The sequence below is a fragment of the Nicotiana tomentosiformis genome, chromosome 1 (genome assembly GCF_000390325.3).
Source record: "Nicotiana tomentosiformis chromosome 1, ASM39032v3, whole genome shotgun sequence".
In the NCBI taxonomy this organism is placed as follows: domain Eukaryota; kingdom Viridiplantae; phylum Streptophyta; class Magnoliopsida; order Solanales; family Solanaceae; genus Nicotiana; species Nicotiana tomentosiformis.
Genome location: NC_090812.1, coordinates 108,189,070 through 108,208,780, shown reverse-complemented (window position 1 = coordinate 108,208,780; position 19,711 = coordinate 108,189,070). Strand labels below are relative to the sequence as shown.

Sequence of the window (19,711 nt, the reverse complement as noted above, 5' to 3'; positions counted from 1 at the left end):
AGAATATAAAAGAGATACCGATAACAAGTAATAGCAAGACAATATATTTAAAAAACTAAATCCAAGATAGCAATAGAGAATATGGAAGAAGTATTGCCAGCAAACTAAGGAAGTACTAATGGCAAGTAGTAACAGAACAAGAAATGCGATAATAGCAAACTAAAGATACAGGGGGTACCATACTATCAACAATACCATCGAACTAGTGAAGACAAAGGGAAACACACGACTACCTACTAACCTTCTACCCTAATCTTCAACCTCCACACCCTTTTATCCAGGGTCATGTCCTCGGTTAGCTCAAGATGCACCATGTCCCGCATGATCACCTCTCTCCAAGGCTTCTTTGGCCTACCTCTACCCCTCATCCTACCCCCAAGGCCAACCTCTCACACCTCCTGACTGGGGCATCTGTGCTTCTCCTTTTAACATGCCCGAACCATCTCAGCCTCGCCTCACGCATCTTTTCCTCCACATGGGCCACTCCTACCTTGTCCCGAATAACTTTATTCCTGATTCTATCCAACCTAGTATGTCCACACATTCATCTCAACATCCTCATTTCAGCTACTTTCATCTGATGGACATGAGAATTCTTGACTGGCCAACACTCTACCCCATACAACATAGCCGGTCTAACCACTACCTTATAGAACTTACCCTTAAGTCTCAACGGCACATTCTTATCGCACAAGATACCGGAAACGAGCTTCCACTTCATCCATTCTACTCCGATACGATGTGTGATATCCTCATCAATCTCCCCATCTTTCTGAATTATAGACCCCGGATACTCGAAACTTTCTCTCCTGGGAATGACTTGCGTATCAAGCCTAACATCCCCGTCCGCTTCCTGGGTAACACCGCTAAACTTACACTCCAAGTATTCTGTCTTGGTCCTGCTCAACTTGAAACCCTTTGACTCAAGAGTATGTCTCCAGACCTCCAGCCTCTCGTTAACACCACCTCGCGTCTCATCAATCAGAACTATGTCATCCACAAATAACAGGAACCAAGGCACCCCCCCTTGAATGTGTCGCGTCAATGCATCCATTACCAAGGAAAACAAAAATGGGCTAAGTGATGATACCTGATGTAACCCCATCTCAATCGGGAAGTATTCAGAATCTTCTCCTGCTGTCCTAACCCGTGACTTAGCTCCATTATACATGTCTTGGATCACTCTAATATACGCTACAAGCACTCCTTTAGCCTCCAAACATCTCCATAGAACCTCTCTCAGGACTTTGTCATAGGCTTTCTCTAGGTCAATGAACACCATATGCAAGTCCTTCTTCATCGCCCTATACTGCTCTACCAATATCCTCACAATGTGAATGGCTTCAGTAGTCGACCGTCCCGGCATGAAACCAAACTGGTTCTCGGAAATGGACATACTCCTCCTCGTCCTCCCTTCGATCACTCTCTCCCATACTTTCATCGTATGGCTTAACAACTTGATACCCCTATAGTTGTTGCAGTTTTGGATACCCCCTTGCTCTTGTACAACAGAATCATCATACTCCGCCTCCACTCTTAAGGCATCTTCTTTTTCCTAAAAATAATGTTAAATAACCTAGAAAGCTATTCCAAGCCCGTCGTACCCGCGCTCTTCCAAAATTCTACCAGGATCTCGTCTGGTCCGGTCGCTCTACCCCTACTCATCCTGTGCATATCCCGTACAACCTCCCCCACTCGTATGCATCTACAATACCCAAAATATCGATGACGCCCCAAGTACTCCAACTCACCTAGCACAATGCTCTTATCACCCTCTTTATTCAAGAGTTTGTGGAGGTAAGACTGTCATCTCTGCCTAATCTGTGCCCCCTCCAACAAAAATCTACCCTCATCGTCTTTTATGCACCTAACTTGGTTCAGATCCCGGGCCTTCCGCTCTCTCACCTTCTCCAGCATGTACAACATCTTGTCCTTGACTTTATCCCTAATTTTTTCGTATAAACGACCAAACGCCGCGGTCTTAGCCGCGATAACCGCTAACTTCTCCTCCTTCATAGCCTTCTTATACTCCTCCCTGTTAGCCCTCTTCTGCCCCTTGTTTATGCTCTCTACTAGTTTCAAATACACCGCTTTCTTAACTTCCGCTTTCATTTGAACCTCTTCGTCCCACCACCAGTCCCCTTTATGGCCACCAGACACGCCCTTCGAGACCTCTAACACCTCTCTCGCCCCTCTTTGATACAATTCGATGTCGTAGACCACATACAATTCGCGTACCCGCTACTCCTCAACCCCTCCATAGCCAGCAACTTCTCCCCCAACTCCTGGGCTTTGTCCTTAGTCAATGCACCCCACCTGACCCTAGATAGCCCAAACATAGCCCTCTTCCTCCTCATCCACCTGATCTCTAAGTCTATAACCAAAATCATATGATGGGTCGTAAAATGACCTTGCAATCTGTGCATAGACCTCTATCACATTTTATGAGAAGTAGATAATCAATTTGGGTCTTGCCACCGTACTCTGAAAGGTAGGTGCTCCGCCTTCTTTGGCTAACACGAGTTAACAATCACCAGCTCAAAAGCTTTAGCGTACTCCAGCAGCGAAGTACTTCCTCCATTTCCATCTCCAAAACCGAAGCCACTATGCACACCGTCATATCCCCCATGCAACCTCCCAATGTGGCCGTTAAAATCGCCCCATATAATAAGCTTCTCAGTGGATGGTATACCCCGCATCAACCCATCCAAATCCTCCAGAAGAGTCTTTTAACCTACTCGACCAAACCTATATGAGGCGCGTAAACACTAACTACGTTTAGAGTATACTCTCACGACTATCTTAATGGCCATCAACCTATCATTCACCCTCTTAACCTCAACCACTAGCTCCCTTAGATCTCTATCAACTAAGATGCCTACCCCGTTATTCCCTCTCATCCTCCCTGAATACCACAACTTAAACCCATTAGCCTCCCGAGCCTTGTTCCCTACCTATCTAGTCTCTTGGATGCAGGCTATGTTAATCTTCCTCTTATGGAGAATCTTTGCTAACTCTATAAACTTTCTCGTTAAAGTCCTTACGTTCCATGACCCCCACTCTCAACCTAGAAGGTCCCTTACCCTCTACCCCTCGGTCCCCCCGAGGACATGACCTCACTCTATCACAGCTCGGCACGACCGCTAGACCAACAAAAGGCTAAAAAAGAAATAGACTAAATTAAGTATTAGCTATAACACTAAAGCAATTGACCGAGACAGATATAAGCAGGCAAGTCTAACTAAATACAGTTTAAAACAAGATACTGCAGATATCAAAGAGATAGGCAAGCAAAAATAAAGATACGGATACCACAAATACTCAAGACAGAACGAAAGAACTTGGAGCGAGTTTTCCTGAAGTATGACGAATCTGCTCAAGACTACTGACAGTCCTATTGCGTCCCGCTGGAAAGCTGTTCAGAAGTCGCCGGAATTAATGAAACTCGCCGGGAATCTGTACATACGCTAGGAAATAGCATGTCCTCACCGGGAAAATGCTGCACCTGTCCAACGAAACATAGCGCACCCACACATACAGAAGGGAGAGAGAGAAAGGGAAAAAGAGAAAGAGGACGAAGAAGACAGGTTATAACTAATTATGTATTAGCTATAACACTAAAGTAATTGACCGAGACAGATATAAGCAGGCAAGTCTAACTAAATACAGTTTTAAAAAAAATACTGCAGATATCAAAGAGATAAGAAAGCAAAATAAAATAAAATACCGATACCACAAATACCCAAGACAGAACGAAATAACTTGGAGTGAGTTTTCCTGAGGTATGCCAAATCTGCTCAAGACTACAGATAATCCTACTGCGTCCCGTTGGAAAACTGTTCAGAAGTCGCCGAAATTAGTGAAACTCACCGGGAATCTGTACACATGCTGGGAAATAGCATGTTCTCGGCGGGAAAATGCTGCAGCTGTCCAAAGAAATAGAACGCACCCCCACACACAGAAGGGAGAGAGAGAAAGGCAAAAAGATAAAGAGGATGGAGAAAATGGATGGGTCACCGGAAATTGCAAAACAAGACGGGTCGCCGGAAACATGCTACAAGGGTCGCCGGACTTGCAACAATCGCCAGAAACACGCCGGACTTGCACCCACCCAAGCGGAGGAAGAAGGGGAGAAGAAAACGACGCCGACGACATATACAAATATGGTATGGAAAGGAGTTCCATGCAATAAGAAAAAAACAAAGTATATCCAATATGGAATCATATGGATCTTAATTGATTTATAAGTCCCAAATTTAACGCTTTATATTACTTAGAGTTAGAATTTGATAGGTATGATAAGGACAAGTTTATATATGCGGAAATATTAATCGATTTTAAAGTTTTTAATATTAAGATTTCCTATATGATTTAAAATAAGAAAATACTTAATAATCAAAATTTTCGTTGATTTCACATAGGGATTTTTTCGTTCCTATATAATATTTAAAATTTATTTACCAAAATTATTCTAATTTTGTATATTACCCACCATAAACTAGTATTGCTTACAATTTATATACAATCCATTATTAGTGTCTTAAATTAGGGAATTCAGTTACACCATTTTCCTTTTTTCTCTCCTCTCCTCTTTCCCTATTCTCTGCCGCCTCTCTCCATATATAATCCATTATTAGTGCTTTAAATTATGGGATTCAGGTACACCCTTTTCTTTTTTTCTCTCTCCTTTCCTCTTTCCAACAGTGCATGTTATGTGTAAATACTAACCAAGCGTAAAAAATCTACTAGTATTCTACCTTCAACCGCTTCAGCTAATTCAAAAAACATGGAACACTAGCTATCTTGTTTCATTTGCTTATATAAACCTATCTAGCGAGACATATGCAACTTTGGATAATCCAAACCAAGACGTTAGGAATCGTACTAGAGCATTGTGGGAAATTCAGTAGTTGACTTCTGCAATTCATGTTTGACACACACTTCATGGATGAGACCATGAACCAAACTCTCCTTTGTATCATCCCAAAGTGTCCCCAGGCTAATATGCTCAAAAACTGCAGACCAACAGGGCTTTGTAACACCATCTACAAGATCATCACTAATATCATTATCAATAAGATCAAGCCCCTTCTCCCTGCTATAATTTGCCCTAGCCAGGCCAATTTCCTTTGTAATAGAAGGTCCTCAGACAATGCCATTATTGTCCAAGAATACATCACCCATTTTGGGAAAATAAAAGGGAACCAAGCTCATATGATTCTCAAAATTGACTTAGAGAAAGTCTTTGAAGGCTGGAGTGGTCCTTCATTAGGGACACATTACATGCCTTCAACTTCCATCCTAGGCTAACTAAGTTAATACTATCCTGCATTAGCTCATCAAACATCTCCATCCTATTGAATGGTGGAAAAACTGACACCTTCAAGCCTTCTAGGGGTATCAGACAAGGGGATCTAATCTCCCCTTACTTTTTCATTATGTGTATGGAGAGACTCTCCAGGTCAATTGATAAAGCTGTCCAAGATAAATAATGGCTCCCTATCAGTATCAACAGGTCTGGCCCAAAAATTTCTCATCTCTTCTTTGCTGATAACTTTACTCTGTTTGCAAAAGCAAAAATTAGGAACTGCACCACAATCTACTCTATCCTGCAGTCCTTCAATGAGGCTTCTTGGCAAAAATTAATCTCACCAAGTACATGGTTCTCTTCTCATCTAACACAAAGCCTGACACATTGGAATGCCTCACAAATACCCTTTCAATCCAAGCTACTACATCCTTTGGGAAGTACCTAAGATTCCCAATGTTACATAGGAGATCCACCAGTAGTGACTTTCAATTCATACTAGACAATATGCAATCCAAACTAAGCCATGTTATGCAATACATGAAATTTTCCACCAAGACTACAAATCAAATTGATAGAATTCAAAGGAATTTTATCTAGGGCACCACTCCAAACAAGAAAAAAATGCACCTGGTTAACTGGGACAAGTCACTAGGCAGAAGTCTCATGGTGGGTTGGGTTTGCAAAAAGCTGAGTATAAAAATAAAGCCTCCTATGTTAGATTGGCCTAGAGGATCTACCATAACACCTCTAGTTTATGGGATAAAGTCCTGATCTTTAAACACTATAACTGGAACCATACCCCCAAGAAGGCCAAATCTCCAACCTGGCAATGTATTCTCAAAGGCTAGGATACATACAACAAAACCAGTAGATGGATTGTCCATAAGAGAAATAGGGTGAGCTTCATCAATGATGCATGGATCCTAAACCAACCAGCAATTAGGGACATGATTTAGGGCCCTTTAACCCCAAATGACATATCTACCAAAGTGGACACTATCTACAATTCTGGGAACTAGGATACCTCATCCATCTCCATAGACATCCCTGAGAACATTGCTAACTTGATCAAATCAACCTTCATCCCTGCTAACTCTTCCAAGGAAGACAGACTTATATGGGGGTTGACTCCAAACGGGTCTTTCACCACCAAATCATCTTATACCTTTCTTAGAAACAATAAGGAGAATCTTTTGAAAGAGGAGGAAGGTAACTTCAATTGGATATGGAAGTTCAAAGTTTCTAACAAAATCAAAAACTTCATCTCGCTGCTTTCTCAAGATAGGCTGCCCACTGGAGCTTTCCTGCACAAAATTGGGGTTAATTTCAACCCTTAATGCTATTTTTGCTCAATAATGTCTGAAATCAGTGACCACATCTTCTTTGAATGCCCCAATGCAACCCAATTCTGACATGAAATACTAGCCAAGTGTCATAACCCGCATTTTGGGGTTGTGATTTCGTTCAGAATCGGTGAGAAAATGTCCTTATGATTCTCTGACATAGGCATGTCTACTCAGGAACCTGGGGCTTTTTAATTTTAAGCATATATAAGGGGGGTAGAGGTATTGAAGCTCAACCTGCCTCCCCCGTACGTTCTGCTACTAAGCCGTACAAAATGAGCGACCTTGAAAGGGAACCTCAAGGGCCTGCCTGGACGACTCAAATGAGTGTCTTATGTATCCATACGAGTTAGGCAACTCTATGGACGTCGCGACACCTTAGGGCTAAAGTTGGGCACCAAACGGGTGCTGGAGGCTCGATATGTGGAATGGGTAGGCCCCGCGGGCAACAAAAATGATGGATCGAGACCTCCGTGCCGATTTGATACTTGAAGCACTTATCTTAGGGGCCTCATGTGTCGACTTGTGAGCTTAGCTTGGGTTCAGCTATGCGAGCAAGGGTCCGTTGGCCTAGACGTGTAGTTGTGGGATGGCACTGCACTATTCGGGATAGAAGTATGTCGCGAGGGCTATGTATGGGCATGGCACGAAAGACGCACGTGACAAAGGCCAAGGAATAAAGATTACCTTACTCGGGCGAGGCGCAAAATGGGTGTGGATGTACGAGGCGAGTGTCAAGCTTGAGGATTGGACTATGCACGTGAGAGCGATGCTCAATTCTAGGTGAGGGACAAACATGTCCTAAACCAACCCCGGGTGTGCGCATGGATGAGATCCAGTAGATGCGATACGCCACAATTAGTCAAGGCCAAGAGCATTGACATCATACGGGCGACACAGTTGGAGCGAGCCTCCTGGGCGAGCTCCACTACAGGCACAAGATCGTGTTAGAAAACCTGGGAAGGAGTTAGGCTGGCCTGCAGGCAGGGGTGACTGTAGGCGCCGTACGGGCCATTCTGTGCTGCTGACATACATGAGTAAGTCGGCATGACACAAGGGAACTACTGAAAGTCAGCAATTGAATCCCATCTTCTCAGCACAGCTTTGGCCAACAACCTGGAACAAGCTAAAGAAGCTATCTTTTAACAATATTATCTCCTGGGAAAACATCCTTCCTTTTTGCTTCTGGCACATCTGGCTAGCAAGAAACCACAACCTTTTCAATTATAAGAAAGATAACATCTCAGCAAAAAATACCATCTCCAAATCAAGAGAGTACTATATGTTAGCACAAAAAAGGTGTTATCAGGAAGTCATTCCATACCAGAGTTAAATAAGAGTTCCCTATTATGGGGCACTATAAACCAAACACGGATGAGATTGCCAAGGGCAACCCGGGCATTTGGGGGGGGGAGGGGGAGGATGGTGGTGTATTCCGGAATCATAATGGGGATTGGATTATGGGTATATGAAAAATATACCACATACCACCAACACCATATCAGAACTAAAATCACTGCTAAAAGGGCCTTCAAATAGAAGAACAAAATGGATGGGTTCCTCTGGACATAGCTACAGATAAAGCTGAAGTAATAAAAATGCTACTCACAAGTAATATAACTTATGATCCTATGATTTGTGAATGCAGGTTATTGATGCAAAGAATGGACAAGGTGGTGGTGAGACACATCTACAGGGAGCAAAATAGAGTGGCTGATGCACTGACAAAGGAGGCAGCAAATTTAAAATTTTTGGGTAGAGCTACCATGCTAGCAGTTCCTCCGATGTTTGCAAATGATGTAGTTTGGGCAAACATCCTAGGAACTGAATTAGTTAGGAATTGTTTGGCATGTAATATTGATACAATTGAACAAAATATGATTGTTTTAGGGGAACTGCAGTACCCCCACTTAGACAGTAATCTGCACTGTAATTTCTAGTTTTATATATATAAAATTCTCATTGACAAAATATTTTTTTTATACAACTAATTATATTGTATACAACTTGTTTATAACTTATCTACAATTTTTATACATCATTTTTACCTAGTTAAAAATAACTACAACACCATACAACTTAAATACAAATTTTATACAAATATATCTTTTGTATGTGATTTGTATATATTTTATATGTGGTTTTTCCAATTATGAAGGATATTTTCAATTGTTTGCAACAACACCCAATTCAAACAAACAATAATTTTTGAAAACTCAAATTCGAATTCAAAGCTTTAAAGCTTTTTAATTATTGTCAATGGTGGAGAATCAAACACCTTCATAATTTATTAATTAACAATTTCAATTCGAACATCAATTGTGTAACATGAAAAGGAGATTGCTAAGTTAAAACTCTATATTAAAATAATTAAAATTCATTGATAAAATAAGAGGATAAAAAGCAGAAAAAACGAATGAAGAAAAATTGGGAAAAGAACAGAGAGAGAGAGAGAGGGAGAGAGAGAGAGAGAGAGAGAGAGAGAGAGAGAGAGAGAGAGAGAGTAGGGGATGTGGAAATAACTAATTACATATTCAATTTCTGATATAAAGGGATACTCATTAATACTAATTTGTATATAATTGGTAAATTGTATACACCCATGTAATTAAGTTAAAACTTGATAAGAAAGAGTAAATAAGTTTCATATGTAGTATAGGAAGGTAAAAATTACTTTCACATAAACAAATGTCCTTTAATTATTTTTTAATATTTAGGATTATGAAATCAACTAAAACTTATGTTCAAAATGTAATTGTTGGATTTTACTCTTGCAATAGTAATTTATTCTTTTTTAATTTATTGGAGAAATTTATATAGTTTTCTTATTAATTAAAAAAATAGAACAATTTATACTTTGCTCGCGAGAAAATTTTCTGTTAGTTAATTGACCACGTTTGTGTCTTTTAGAATGAACTTGAAGATAACGGGGAAAAAACGAATGAACTTGAAAGTTGCTTCTTACAAAAAATAAACTCTTAAATTTTAAAAGCTATATGTTCTTGATAAAACTGAAAAAGAGGCATGATAAGCTGTGAAATTTCGATGATCAAATTATAGAACCAAAATTAAGCTTAGTTCAATATACTGAATTATAATTGAGGAATTCTATGAGGTAGAGTTTCTTCCTTTATTGAGTTAGCTATATATGATCAACGGTCATCAATTCATGAGCATAAATTTTTATTGTAATCTTATATAATTTTTAAAATAATATTAATGAGATTCTCTTTAAAAAATATTACCCACGAGATGGGATACACGCGCGCGCGTACCCTAAGACTACTTAGGTATTGATAATACAATATAGTCACCAAATAAGAATTTTTTTAATTAAATCACGATAAATAATTTTTATTAAATCACGACAAACGATATAATCTCTTCAAATATTGTAGTATCATATAATATAGTTAAACGAGACATTATAAAATGATGAGAAACAATATTCACAACAGAGTGTTTGATTCATTGCTTGATATAAACGAGGTGCATTTGAATATTGGGCCGAGGCCAGAATGGACTTGCGTGTATCCTAACTTGGGCCAACACTAAGATGTGGAGGTCCAGCCCGTTTCTGCTTTAATATTTGTACCAGAAAGTACAAAGCATTAACAAAATCGTGGATCTGTCTGGAATCAAATCTACAAAATATTCTAAAAAGCTTTGTTCGTAGTGCTATAATAATGCATATCCATTCGTGTGGATGGAAATTAGATATATTAAACTACACGTACAATTTCATAACAAAGCCAGCAGAGACAAGTTGGGCCATTGAAAAGGAATAATAATCCTAAAAATGGGAGAAATGCACTTTTGCCGGCCCAATAAACAATACACTGTTCGTCCTTTTCTGTTTCATGTTTGGAGGTCAACTAAAGTTGATCTACTTTTTTATCTTTATTTTCTTTATATCTTATCTTTTCTGTTTCTTCTCTTATTTGACGTGCTCGAAACAGAGTGGTCACGCGTGTATATTGTGATTTATAAATGAAACAAGCTGAGAGAGATGAATACAGTAGGAAGAATAAGAAAAATTTACTATACGTATTATTTTAATTCCTTGGGCCGGCATGGGGGAGGGGAAAGGTGGATGGCATGCGGGGTGTATTGGAGTTCGGTTAAATTCGAATCGAGCCGAAAGTCTGGGGTAAAACTCTCTAGTAAAAGCAATTCTATACCTAATGCCGAACTCAAACCTTCTAGATTCCCGTTAAAATCTTACATCGAGGGCTGAAATGGTTCCTAACTAAAACAATTTCATATTCATTGCTTAAACCCGAAATCTTTAACTAATATTGAAGGAATATTTACCCCTCAACAACCCTTGTCGGTAAAAGTGGTGGTTTAATTGGAGCAGTGAACAGGGCATTTGTTTGACTTGGACGACACCGGAAATGCAAACCGGATCCACCCCCTCCTCCCAAACAAGATTTAGTACACCAATTCTGCTATCAAAATATTTACCTTTTAATTAGGATCTTTGTGATCATAAAATAGTTTCAATATTAACTAATGCATGTATATGTTGACTAAGTTCGAGTAGTTTGTACTCGTAAAACATGAGTTGATTGTCAAGAGGTTATAATTTGAAGTCTAATGGTGCCTCTTAGGATATTGCAGTCCAGTTGGATTCTTTGATATATAACTAAAAAAGAAGAAAAAAGAAAAAAAAGTTGAGTAGCTTCAGTCTTAAGGTACAAATATCAAAATACATTGTACAATATCTTTGAACACATGCCCTCATTGTCACAAAGTATGACGTAGGCTCAACCATTTGTGTCGATCTTAAGCGGGCGCCCCGTCAAGTGAAATGGAAGTCATCTAACCTAGAATATATACATTGTTATTACTTAATGCAAAACAGTCCAACAATATTAATATTACTTGTGCATTAGTTGTAGATTGAAATATCCACCTGTACTTTATTAAGACATCTCACCTCTAGCTTCTTATACCAGTCTAGTCTAATTCATGAACATAAAAACAAACAAATAAATAAATAGGAGTAGATAAATAAATGAATAAAAACACCACCTTTCATCATCTCAGCTCTTTTGCCCTAATGTTGAAATGACCAGTACTGCTGACTATCCCTTGGTTTATATAAGCTTAAATTACGCAAATCATTAATTTTTAAAAAATCCCTATATTAAGGGTTTGGACTTTGAATAACTGCCTGCTGTTCAAACTACACCTTAACGTAAAACATAATATTAGTGAATTTGACATGATATTTAATGAAATATTTTTTGAAAATGAAGTTTCCTAATTTTGTCTCTTAATCATTAGGCACTCTCAATTTTCCCTAACAATTCTTTTTTTCTTGTCGGTGACCCGTCAAAACTTCCATATATTTCAAGACTTTAGTCTTCTCTACTCTTTGAAAATTATTCACGAGCTGCACTTTACACGGTTTATTTAATGTACTTACGTAACTGATATATTTGGAACTATTAAACTTTTGTCATTTAATAAATCCTTGTTTTGTTAAAGCGTGTGTACTGTTGATTTTTTAACATAGTGGTTAATAGGGGAAATATGAGAACTCTAACCGGTTTACAGTGACCAGAAGATATTTGACATTTAAACTCGTAATAATATAATTTATGTGATATCTTAACTGTTGGATGGACTTTTTTAGAGTATAACATTCATACATACCAAATGGTGAATAAATTAATTATGGAAAATGAAAGGGCAACTAGCATCAGATTAAATACAATCTACATATACGTAATGTGGGTTCAATCTTGTTTCATTTTCTTATTCAACACTAGATTGATATCTAGAACAAAACTTAAGAAGATAGGAAATAAAATTCTTGTAGAATGTATGCACACGTGCGATGGCCCCACGTGCAAGTTCTTTGTCGGCTTGACCAGTTCTGGTATCGACATAAGTCTGCATCATTCTCCAACACATATCTATTTGTATTTTTTTTTCTTCAAAAATTTATTGCCTAAAATTTAATCCTTCAAAATCCTATTAAAAAACACCAAAACTTCTATCTACGTAACCTTAAGGAAACATGTTGGGCCAAATCCCTGTTCTGAATTTTTCGGTTGCTAGGAGAGGTGCAATGGCCTAGATTCTTGTTCGTCATACGTAGGGTGTTCATAAAAACCCGAAAAATCGAACCAAACCGAAAACCGAATCAAATCGGCTAAAAAAATCGATACTTTTTTAGGTTTGGTTTGGTTTTAGTTTTAAATTTTAAAAACCGATCAAATTTGGTTTGGTTTTGGTTTTAATAAAAAAATAACCGAAAAAATCCGAACCAAACCGACTATAAAAGTAGCTATTTAAATTTATTATTACACCTATATATGTATATTTTTATATAAAATTTCTGAAATTTTATGGTACATATTAGTCATTTATATTTTTAGTCTAATTCTTTGCTATTATAATAATCTAATTCTTTGCCTTCTAGTTTGATTGGTAGTTTTCTTTTGCTAAGTACAATAATTTATTTCATGCTAAAAATAATCAATTTTTAATTGAGTACTTAAATTATTCATCACTATTTGAGTCAATTTTTACCAATATATCTTGGTAAATGATAGATTTCTCAAAGAGCAATTAGTTTGATAGTGTTACGTTGAAAATGTAATCGTCGGAATATGCGTTTGGTAGTGTATGTCTCATATTTAAAAAAAACCCGATAAATAATCGAAAAAACCGAAAACCCGACAAAAACCGAATCGATAAAAAACCGACTTAATTGGTTTGGTTTGGTTCCAATATTTGAAAAACCGACTTACTTGGTTTGGTTTTTTTTAGGGAAAAACCGAGCCAAACCGAACCATGAACACTCCTAGTCATATACAAAAGTAAAAATTTTATGTAGCGCTCATTTTTACGCTACACATTGAATTTGTATACACCTTTTTGAAAATATTACGTAACTGATACTTAATTTATGGGTAATTTCAAATACATACACTTTTTTCTTCTTCTTTGATGTTGCTTTCTTCTTCTTCTTTATGCTTAGGGTTTCTTCTTCTTCCTCTTGATTGCAAAATGTGTTTGTTAAATTTATTGGTATTTTGATAATTGGAGCTTGCTCTTTATGATATATAAAAGTTATATTTCAAATATGACCTTATTTGATTTGAGCATTGAATCGTGTGTTAATTAGATTGTTCAAATTCAAAGAACAAGTTTAGTTTATATTTCATAACTTAAGATTTGAAATTTGCAGTTGCACTAAAGAGATTGAACTAATTAAGATTTGAATTACCGAATTTGCATTTGAATGATAGAAGAACTTCAATTTGATTTCTGAAGTTGTATTGAAGAGATTGAACTACTTAAGATTTGAATTTCTGAAGTTGCATTTGAAAGATAGAAGAACTTCATATTTGATTTCTGAAGTTGCATTGAAGAGATTGGACTACTTCAGATCCTAGTGGGTACACTTTGTAAATTTTTATGCAATGCGGGTATAACTTCAATGGTGGCCCCAACCGATATACAAAATAGGGATCTTTACATAAATAACCAGTTAAATTTATTGTTCGTATTTTTTAGCCGGTATATATGAATTATACACTGATTATAACTATTATACACATATTATAAATAAGGCGAAATATATAAACAACCCCTTTAAGTTATCCCCAATGATCATACAAACACTTTAACTGATCCCTTTATCATTTAGGCACTTCAAGAGGCTACTAAGTGTGTCAAGTCAACACCCGAGTGTAGCAAAATATATGCGTGAGTTACCCTTGCCAATGATGTATTAATGTAACGACCCGACCGATCGTTTTGAGAGTATTATCCCCGAACCCTTATTTATTGCTCCCTCTATTTTATTATGTGGTTACGTGACTCGCTGGAAGGTTTGCTTTTTGATTTCAGAGTAAAATGGGACACATAGTCCCTAAAATGAAAGTCTAAGTCGTAAGAATTAACCGTAGTTTGATTTGTATGAAGATGACTACGAGATGGAGTTTTGATAGTTCCTATAGATTTATAGGGTGATTTTGGTCTTAGGAACGCGCCCGGATGTTGATTTGGAGGCCCGTAGGTCATTCCGGCATAAAATGGCAAAAGTTGGAAAATTGGATGATTTTCGGAAAGTTTGACCAAGAGTGGACTTTTTGATATCGGTGTCGGATTCCAATTTCGGAAGTTGGAGTAGGTCCGTAATATCAATTATAACTTGTGTGCAAAATTTGAGGTCAATCGGACTTGATTTGATAGGTTTCGACGTCGGATGTAAACATTTGAACTTTTGAAGTTCATTAGGCTTGAATCGATGTGCAATTCATGTTTTAGCATTATTTGATATGATTTTAAGCCTCGACTAAGTCCGTATAATATTTTAAGACTTATTGGTATACTCGGATGCGGTCCCGGGAGGCCCAGGTGTGATTCGTACCTGACTCTGGAACGAAATTGGACTTAGTGCATAGCTGAAGCATTGCTATGTCTCGTGCAATCGCACTTGCGCATTTTGGGCCGCAGAAGTGGCCATCGATCCATAGAAGTGGATTTGGGACTGCCCAGCTGAGACCGCAGATGCGGTCATGGCACCGTAGAAGCGAGCTCGCAAGAAGCGAGAAGTGGAGGGCAGAAGCGGACTAGGATGAGTTGTGCAGTGGTCGCAGGTGCGAGGTAATTTCCGCACCTGCGTGGTCGCAGATGCGGCGAGCTGGGCATAGAAGCAGAATTTGGTCAGCGGGGAAGTTCCGCAGGTGCGATGAGATTCCCGCACCTGCGAGGGCGCAAATGCGGATGAAGGATCGCAGAAGCGAAAGGTGTGCCTTGAGGCTTGTAAGCAGAAGTGATATTGTTTTCGCAGAAGCAGAATCGCAGATGCAATTAAGTTGCCGCATATGCGGTTTAACTGGGTAGTGTTTAAAATCGAAAGGTTTCGTGATTTCTCTCATTTTGGACTTTACAAACTCGGTCTAAGGCGATATTTGAGAGGACGTTCGAGGGATTTCTTGAGGTAAGCCACTTGTGAATATTTTTATTCAATAATCTTGTTTCCTCATTGAATTTCCCACCTAGTTTGTATGTATTTAAGGTGGAATTTGGGAGTTTGAGTCTAGGAATTTGGAGAGTTTAATTTGGGGATTTGAGTGGCGATTTGGTGACAGATTTGAGTTATTTTGGTATGGGTAAACTCGATACCGAATGGGTGTTCGTATTTTGTGACTTTTACCCGATTCCGAGACGTGGGCCCGGGTTGACTTTTTGGGACGATTTTCTAATTCCTTGCTAAAGTCGTAGTTTCATTATTTAAATAAGTTTCTTAAAGTCATATTTATAGTATGTAATTATTTTGGCTAGATTCGAGCCGTTCAAAGTCAAAAAACTGAGGGAAAGGCATTCTATTTAACTGATTGAGCAAGATTTGAGGTAAGTGACTTGTCTAACCTTGTATGGGGAAAACTCCCCATAGTTCTTGGTACTGTTATGGTATTTGCAATACGTGAAGGCCGGGTACGCGAGGTGACGAGTGCGTACTCGGGTTAAATGTTGAAAAATCCGGTTCTTGTTGAGTAGTTTTGTTTTAATTCCTTAACTGAGTTGCTCTAGCATGTGTAGTCATCATGTTTAGCCTAATGTCGCAGTTCTACGTGTCTCAACTCTTACTTGAAATTTGTGCAACATGCTTAGTTGAATTACCTGCTTCCTTGATCTTGTATTCAGTCTTTAACTGTAGGATTCCTTGCTGTAAATTCGTTGTTCCATGGGTTATGAGTTGTGTATTTACTTTTGGGATTACGAGGTGGTACCTAGGGAGCTCCTCTGTTGCATATTTACTTTTGGGAGTACGAGGCGGTACCTCAGAAGCTCCCCTGTTATGTATTTATGTTTGGTACTACGAGGCGGTACCTCAGGAGCGCTCCTGTTGTTTACCTCTATTTGCGGTGTTGCTACCTTTCTGTAATTTCTGATGGTTCAATTCTCAGTCATTTCATTATATTATTATATCTCTTGCCTTGTCTCTTTTTTATTCTAGTAGGGCCTTGACCCAACCTCGTCACTACTCTACCAAGGTTGGGCCCTGCACTTACTGGGTACCGTTGTGGTGTACTCATACTACACTTCTGCACATCGTTTTGTGAAGATCCAGGTACTGCTTAATAGACCAGCTACCAGTGAACTAGGCCGTACGTGGAGACTTCGAGGTACATCTGCCAGTGTCCGCAGACCTCAGAGTCCCTCTCTATCTTTATGATGTTGCTTTCCTTATTTTCATTAGACTCTGATGTATAGAGATGCTTAGGATTTTCTCTTTAGAGCTTGTGACTTATTTCTATTGGGTTTTGGGAGTTATATTTATTTAGAACCGCAATTCTTATTTATTTCAGATGTTGAGGTTGAGCTTTATATTTATATTCAGTTATTCCGAATAATTGTTAGGCTTGCCTAGTCTTAGCGACTAGGTGCCGTCACGACATCCTACGGAGGGAAAAATTTTGGTCGTGACAAGTTGGTATCAGAGCACTAGGTTCATAGGTGTTATGAGTCACAAGCAGGTTTAGTTGAGTCTCGCAGATCGATAAGGAGACGTCTGTACTTATATTCGCGAGGCTATGGAACTGTTAGGAAAAGCTTCACTTCTTTTACTCCTTATCATTCGAGATTTTGACTTTGGATTCTAAATTTTCGTCTTTTTATTCTCTCACATATGGTAAGGACACGTACAACTGGATCAGATGACTAGACACCTGCGGCCCATGCTAGAGTCGCGAGAGGCTGGGGCCAGGGTAGAGGCTAAGGACGTCCATGTGGTGCAACCAGAGCACCCGCACGAGCTTCTACAGAGGAGCCACTAGTAGCTCCAGTTGGAGGGCAGACACCTATGATGCCTGTTATAGCACCAGCCCTCTAGGAGACTCTCGCCCAGTTTCTGAGCATGTTCAGCATGTTGTCTCAGGCAGGGTTGATACCATTTGCTCCTGCCACATCTCAGGCCAGGGGAGGAGTACATACTCCTGCCACCCGTACCCCAGTGCAACGGGTCCAAGTCGAGCAGGTTCCTTAGGTCATACCGATGCAACTGGTAGCTCCAGTTCAGCCCGAGGTTAGGGCAACAGTTTCTGAGGGGGAGAAGCTCAGGCTCGAGAGGTACAAAAAGTACCACCCTCTTATTTTTAGTGGCTTGGCGCGAGAGGATGCCTAGGATTGTTTTGAGGAGTGCCACTGTATCCTCCGTACTATGGGTGTTGCGGAGTCTAGTGGGGTTTCTTTCACTACATTCGAGCTTAGAGGAGTGACCTATCAGTGGTGGCAAGCATATGAGTTGGGTAGTCCGACTGAGGCAGCTTCACTCACTTGGACTCAGTTCTCAGATATGTTATTGAGGGAGTATGTCCCTAGAGTCTCAGAGATGCATAGCGCACAGAGTTTGAGTAGTTGCGCCAGGGTTCGATGACCGTGTCATAGTATATGGTCCGGTTCAGTGATTTGGCCAGGCATGCACCAACCTTGGTTGCTACTTTTCGGGAGCGGGTTCATCAATTTTTTTAGGGGCTCAACCCCAGTATTAGATTTATCATGGCCCGAGAGTTGGAGATGGACATCACATACCAGCAGGTGGTGGGAATCACCAGGAGATTGGAGGATATGTTGATTCGAGAGAGAGTGAGGAGAGAGAGGTCAAGAGGTCTTGAGAGTCTGGCATATATAATGGTATTCATACCCCAGCTATAGCTCGTCAGGGTAGGGGCTATGTGGGTCGCCCTATTCATTCAGCAATTCCAGCCACCAACGGTACTCCGACCACTCTTAGGCCACATGCTCCTTATTATGCACCGCCATTGTCTAGTGCACCTCCTGCATGGGGTGCTTTCAGCGGTCAGTCCAACCGATCAGGCCCGAGCTAGTCTCAACAACCACATCCTCCGAGAGCTTATTTTGAGTGTGGTGACACTCGTCATGTGGTGAGGGATTGCCCAGACTCAGGAGGGTTGCACCTCCACAGACCACTCAGTCACCGCATGCTCCACCGGGTCCTTAGGCTATGGTTACAGCACCAGCTACCACCCCACTTGCATAGCTAGCTTGAGGTGGAGGTCGGACATGTAGAGGTTACCTTAGAGGGGGAGGCCAGGTCAGATATTATGCCTTTCCTGCTAGGATGGGGGCAGTTGCATCCGATTCTGTCATCATAGGTATTGTTCTGGTTTGTCATTGAGATGCATCAGTCTTATTTGATCCAGGCTCTACTTATTCCTATGTGTCATCTTATTTTGCTTAGTATTTGGGTGTATCCCGTGATTCTCTGAGTTCTCCTGTCTATGTGTCTACACCCGTGGGTGATTCTATTATTATTGACCTTGTGTATCGGTCATGTTTTATTGTTCATAGTGGTTTTGAGACCATAGCTGATTTATTATTTCTTAGTAGGTAGATTTCGATGTTATATTAGGCATGGACTGGTTTTCTCCCTATCACGCTATCATTGATTGTCACTCCAAGATGGTGACATTGGCTATGATAGGTCTACCACGGCTAGAGTGGAAAGGTACCTTAGATCATGTTCCTAGCAGGGTTGTCTCATTTCTAAAGGCTCAACAGATGATTGAGAAGGGGTGTGATGCATATTTGGCTTATGTGAGCGATGTTAGTGCTGACACTCCCACCATCGAGTCAGTTCCGATAGTGAGGGATTATTCAGACATATTTCCAGTGGATCTTTCGGGTATGCCGCCCGACAGAGATATCGACTTTGGCATTGATTTGTTACCGGGAACTCTGCCCATTTCTATTCCACCTTATTGTATGGCCCCAACAGAGTTGAAAGAGTTAAAGGAATAGTTGAAAAAGTTGCTCGATAAGGGCTTCATTCGGCCTAGTGTGTCGCCTTGGGATGCTCCTGTCTTGTTTGTAAATAAGAAGGATGGTTCTATGCAAATGTGTATTGATTATCGCCAGTTGAACAAGGTCAGAGTGAAGAACAAGTATCCATTGCCACATATTGATGACCTATTTGATCAAGTTCAGGGTGCCAGAGTGTTCTCTAAGACCGACTTGCATTCAGTTTATCACCAGTTGAAGATTCGGGAGCTAGATATCCTGAAGT

General features: G+C 39.7%; 1 protein-coding gene across 1 annotated transcript; it reads left to right on the top strand.

Moving 5' to 3' along the window:
• The first annotated feature begins 18,766 nt into the window (after window positions 1–18,766).
• LOC138908471 (uncharacterized) lies at window positions 18,767–19,446 on the top strand. The gene is made up of 2 exons (XM_070199141.1): window positions 18,767–18,811; window positions 19,036–19,446. Exons 1-2 carry the CDS (start codon window positions 18,767–18,769, stop codon window positions 19,444–19,446), a joined length of 456 nt encoding a protein of 151 aa, XP_070055242.1.
• Window positions 19,447–19,711: the final 265 nt, after the last annotated feature.

Bases quoted from the DNA above. Each gene is read 5' to 3' on its own strand.
- LOC138908471 (XM_070199141.1), top strand. From the start codon at position 18,767: ATGGGGGCAGTTGCATCCGATTCTGTCATCATAGGTATTGTTCTG. The intron at 18,812-19,035 runs GTTTGTCATTGA...ATTTCTTAGTAG, and splicing joins TCATCATAGGTATTGTTCTG to GTAGATTTCGATGTTATATT.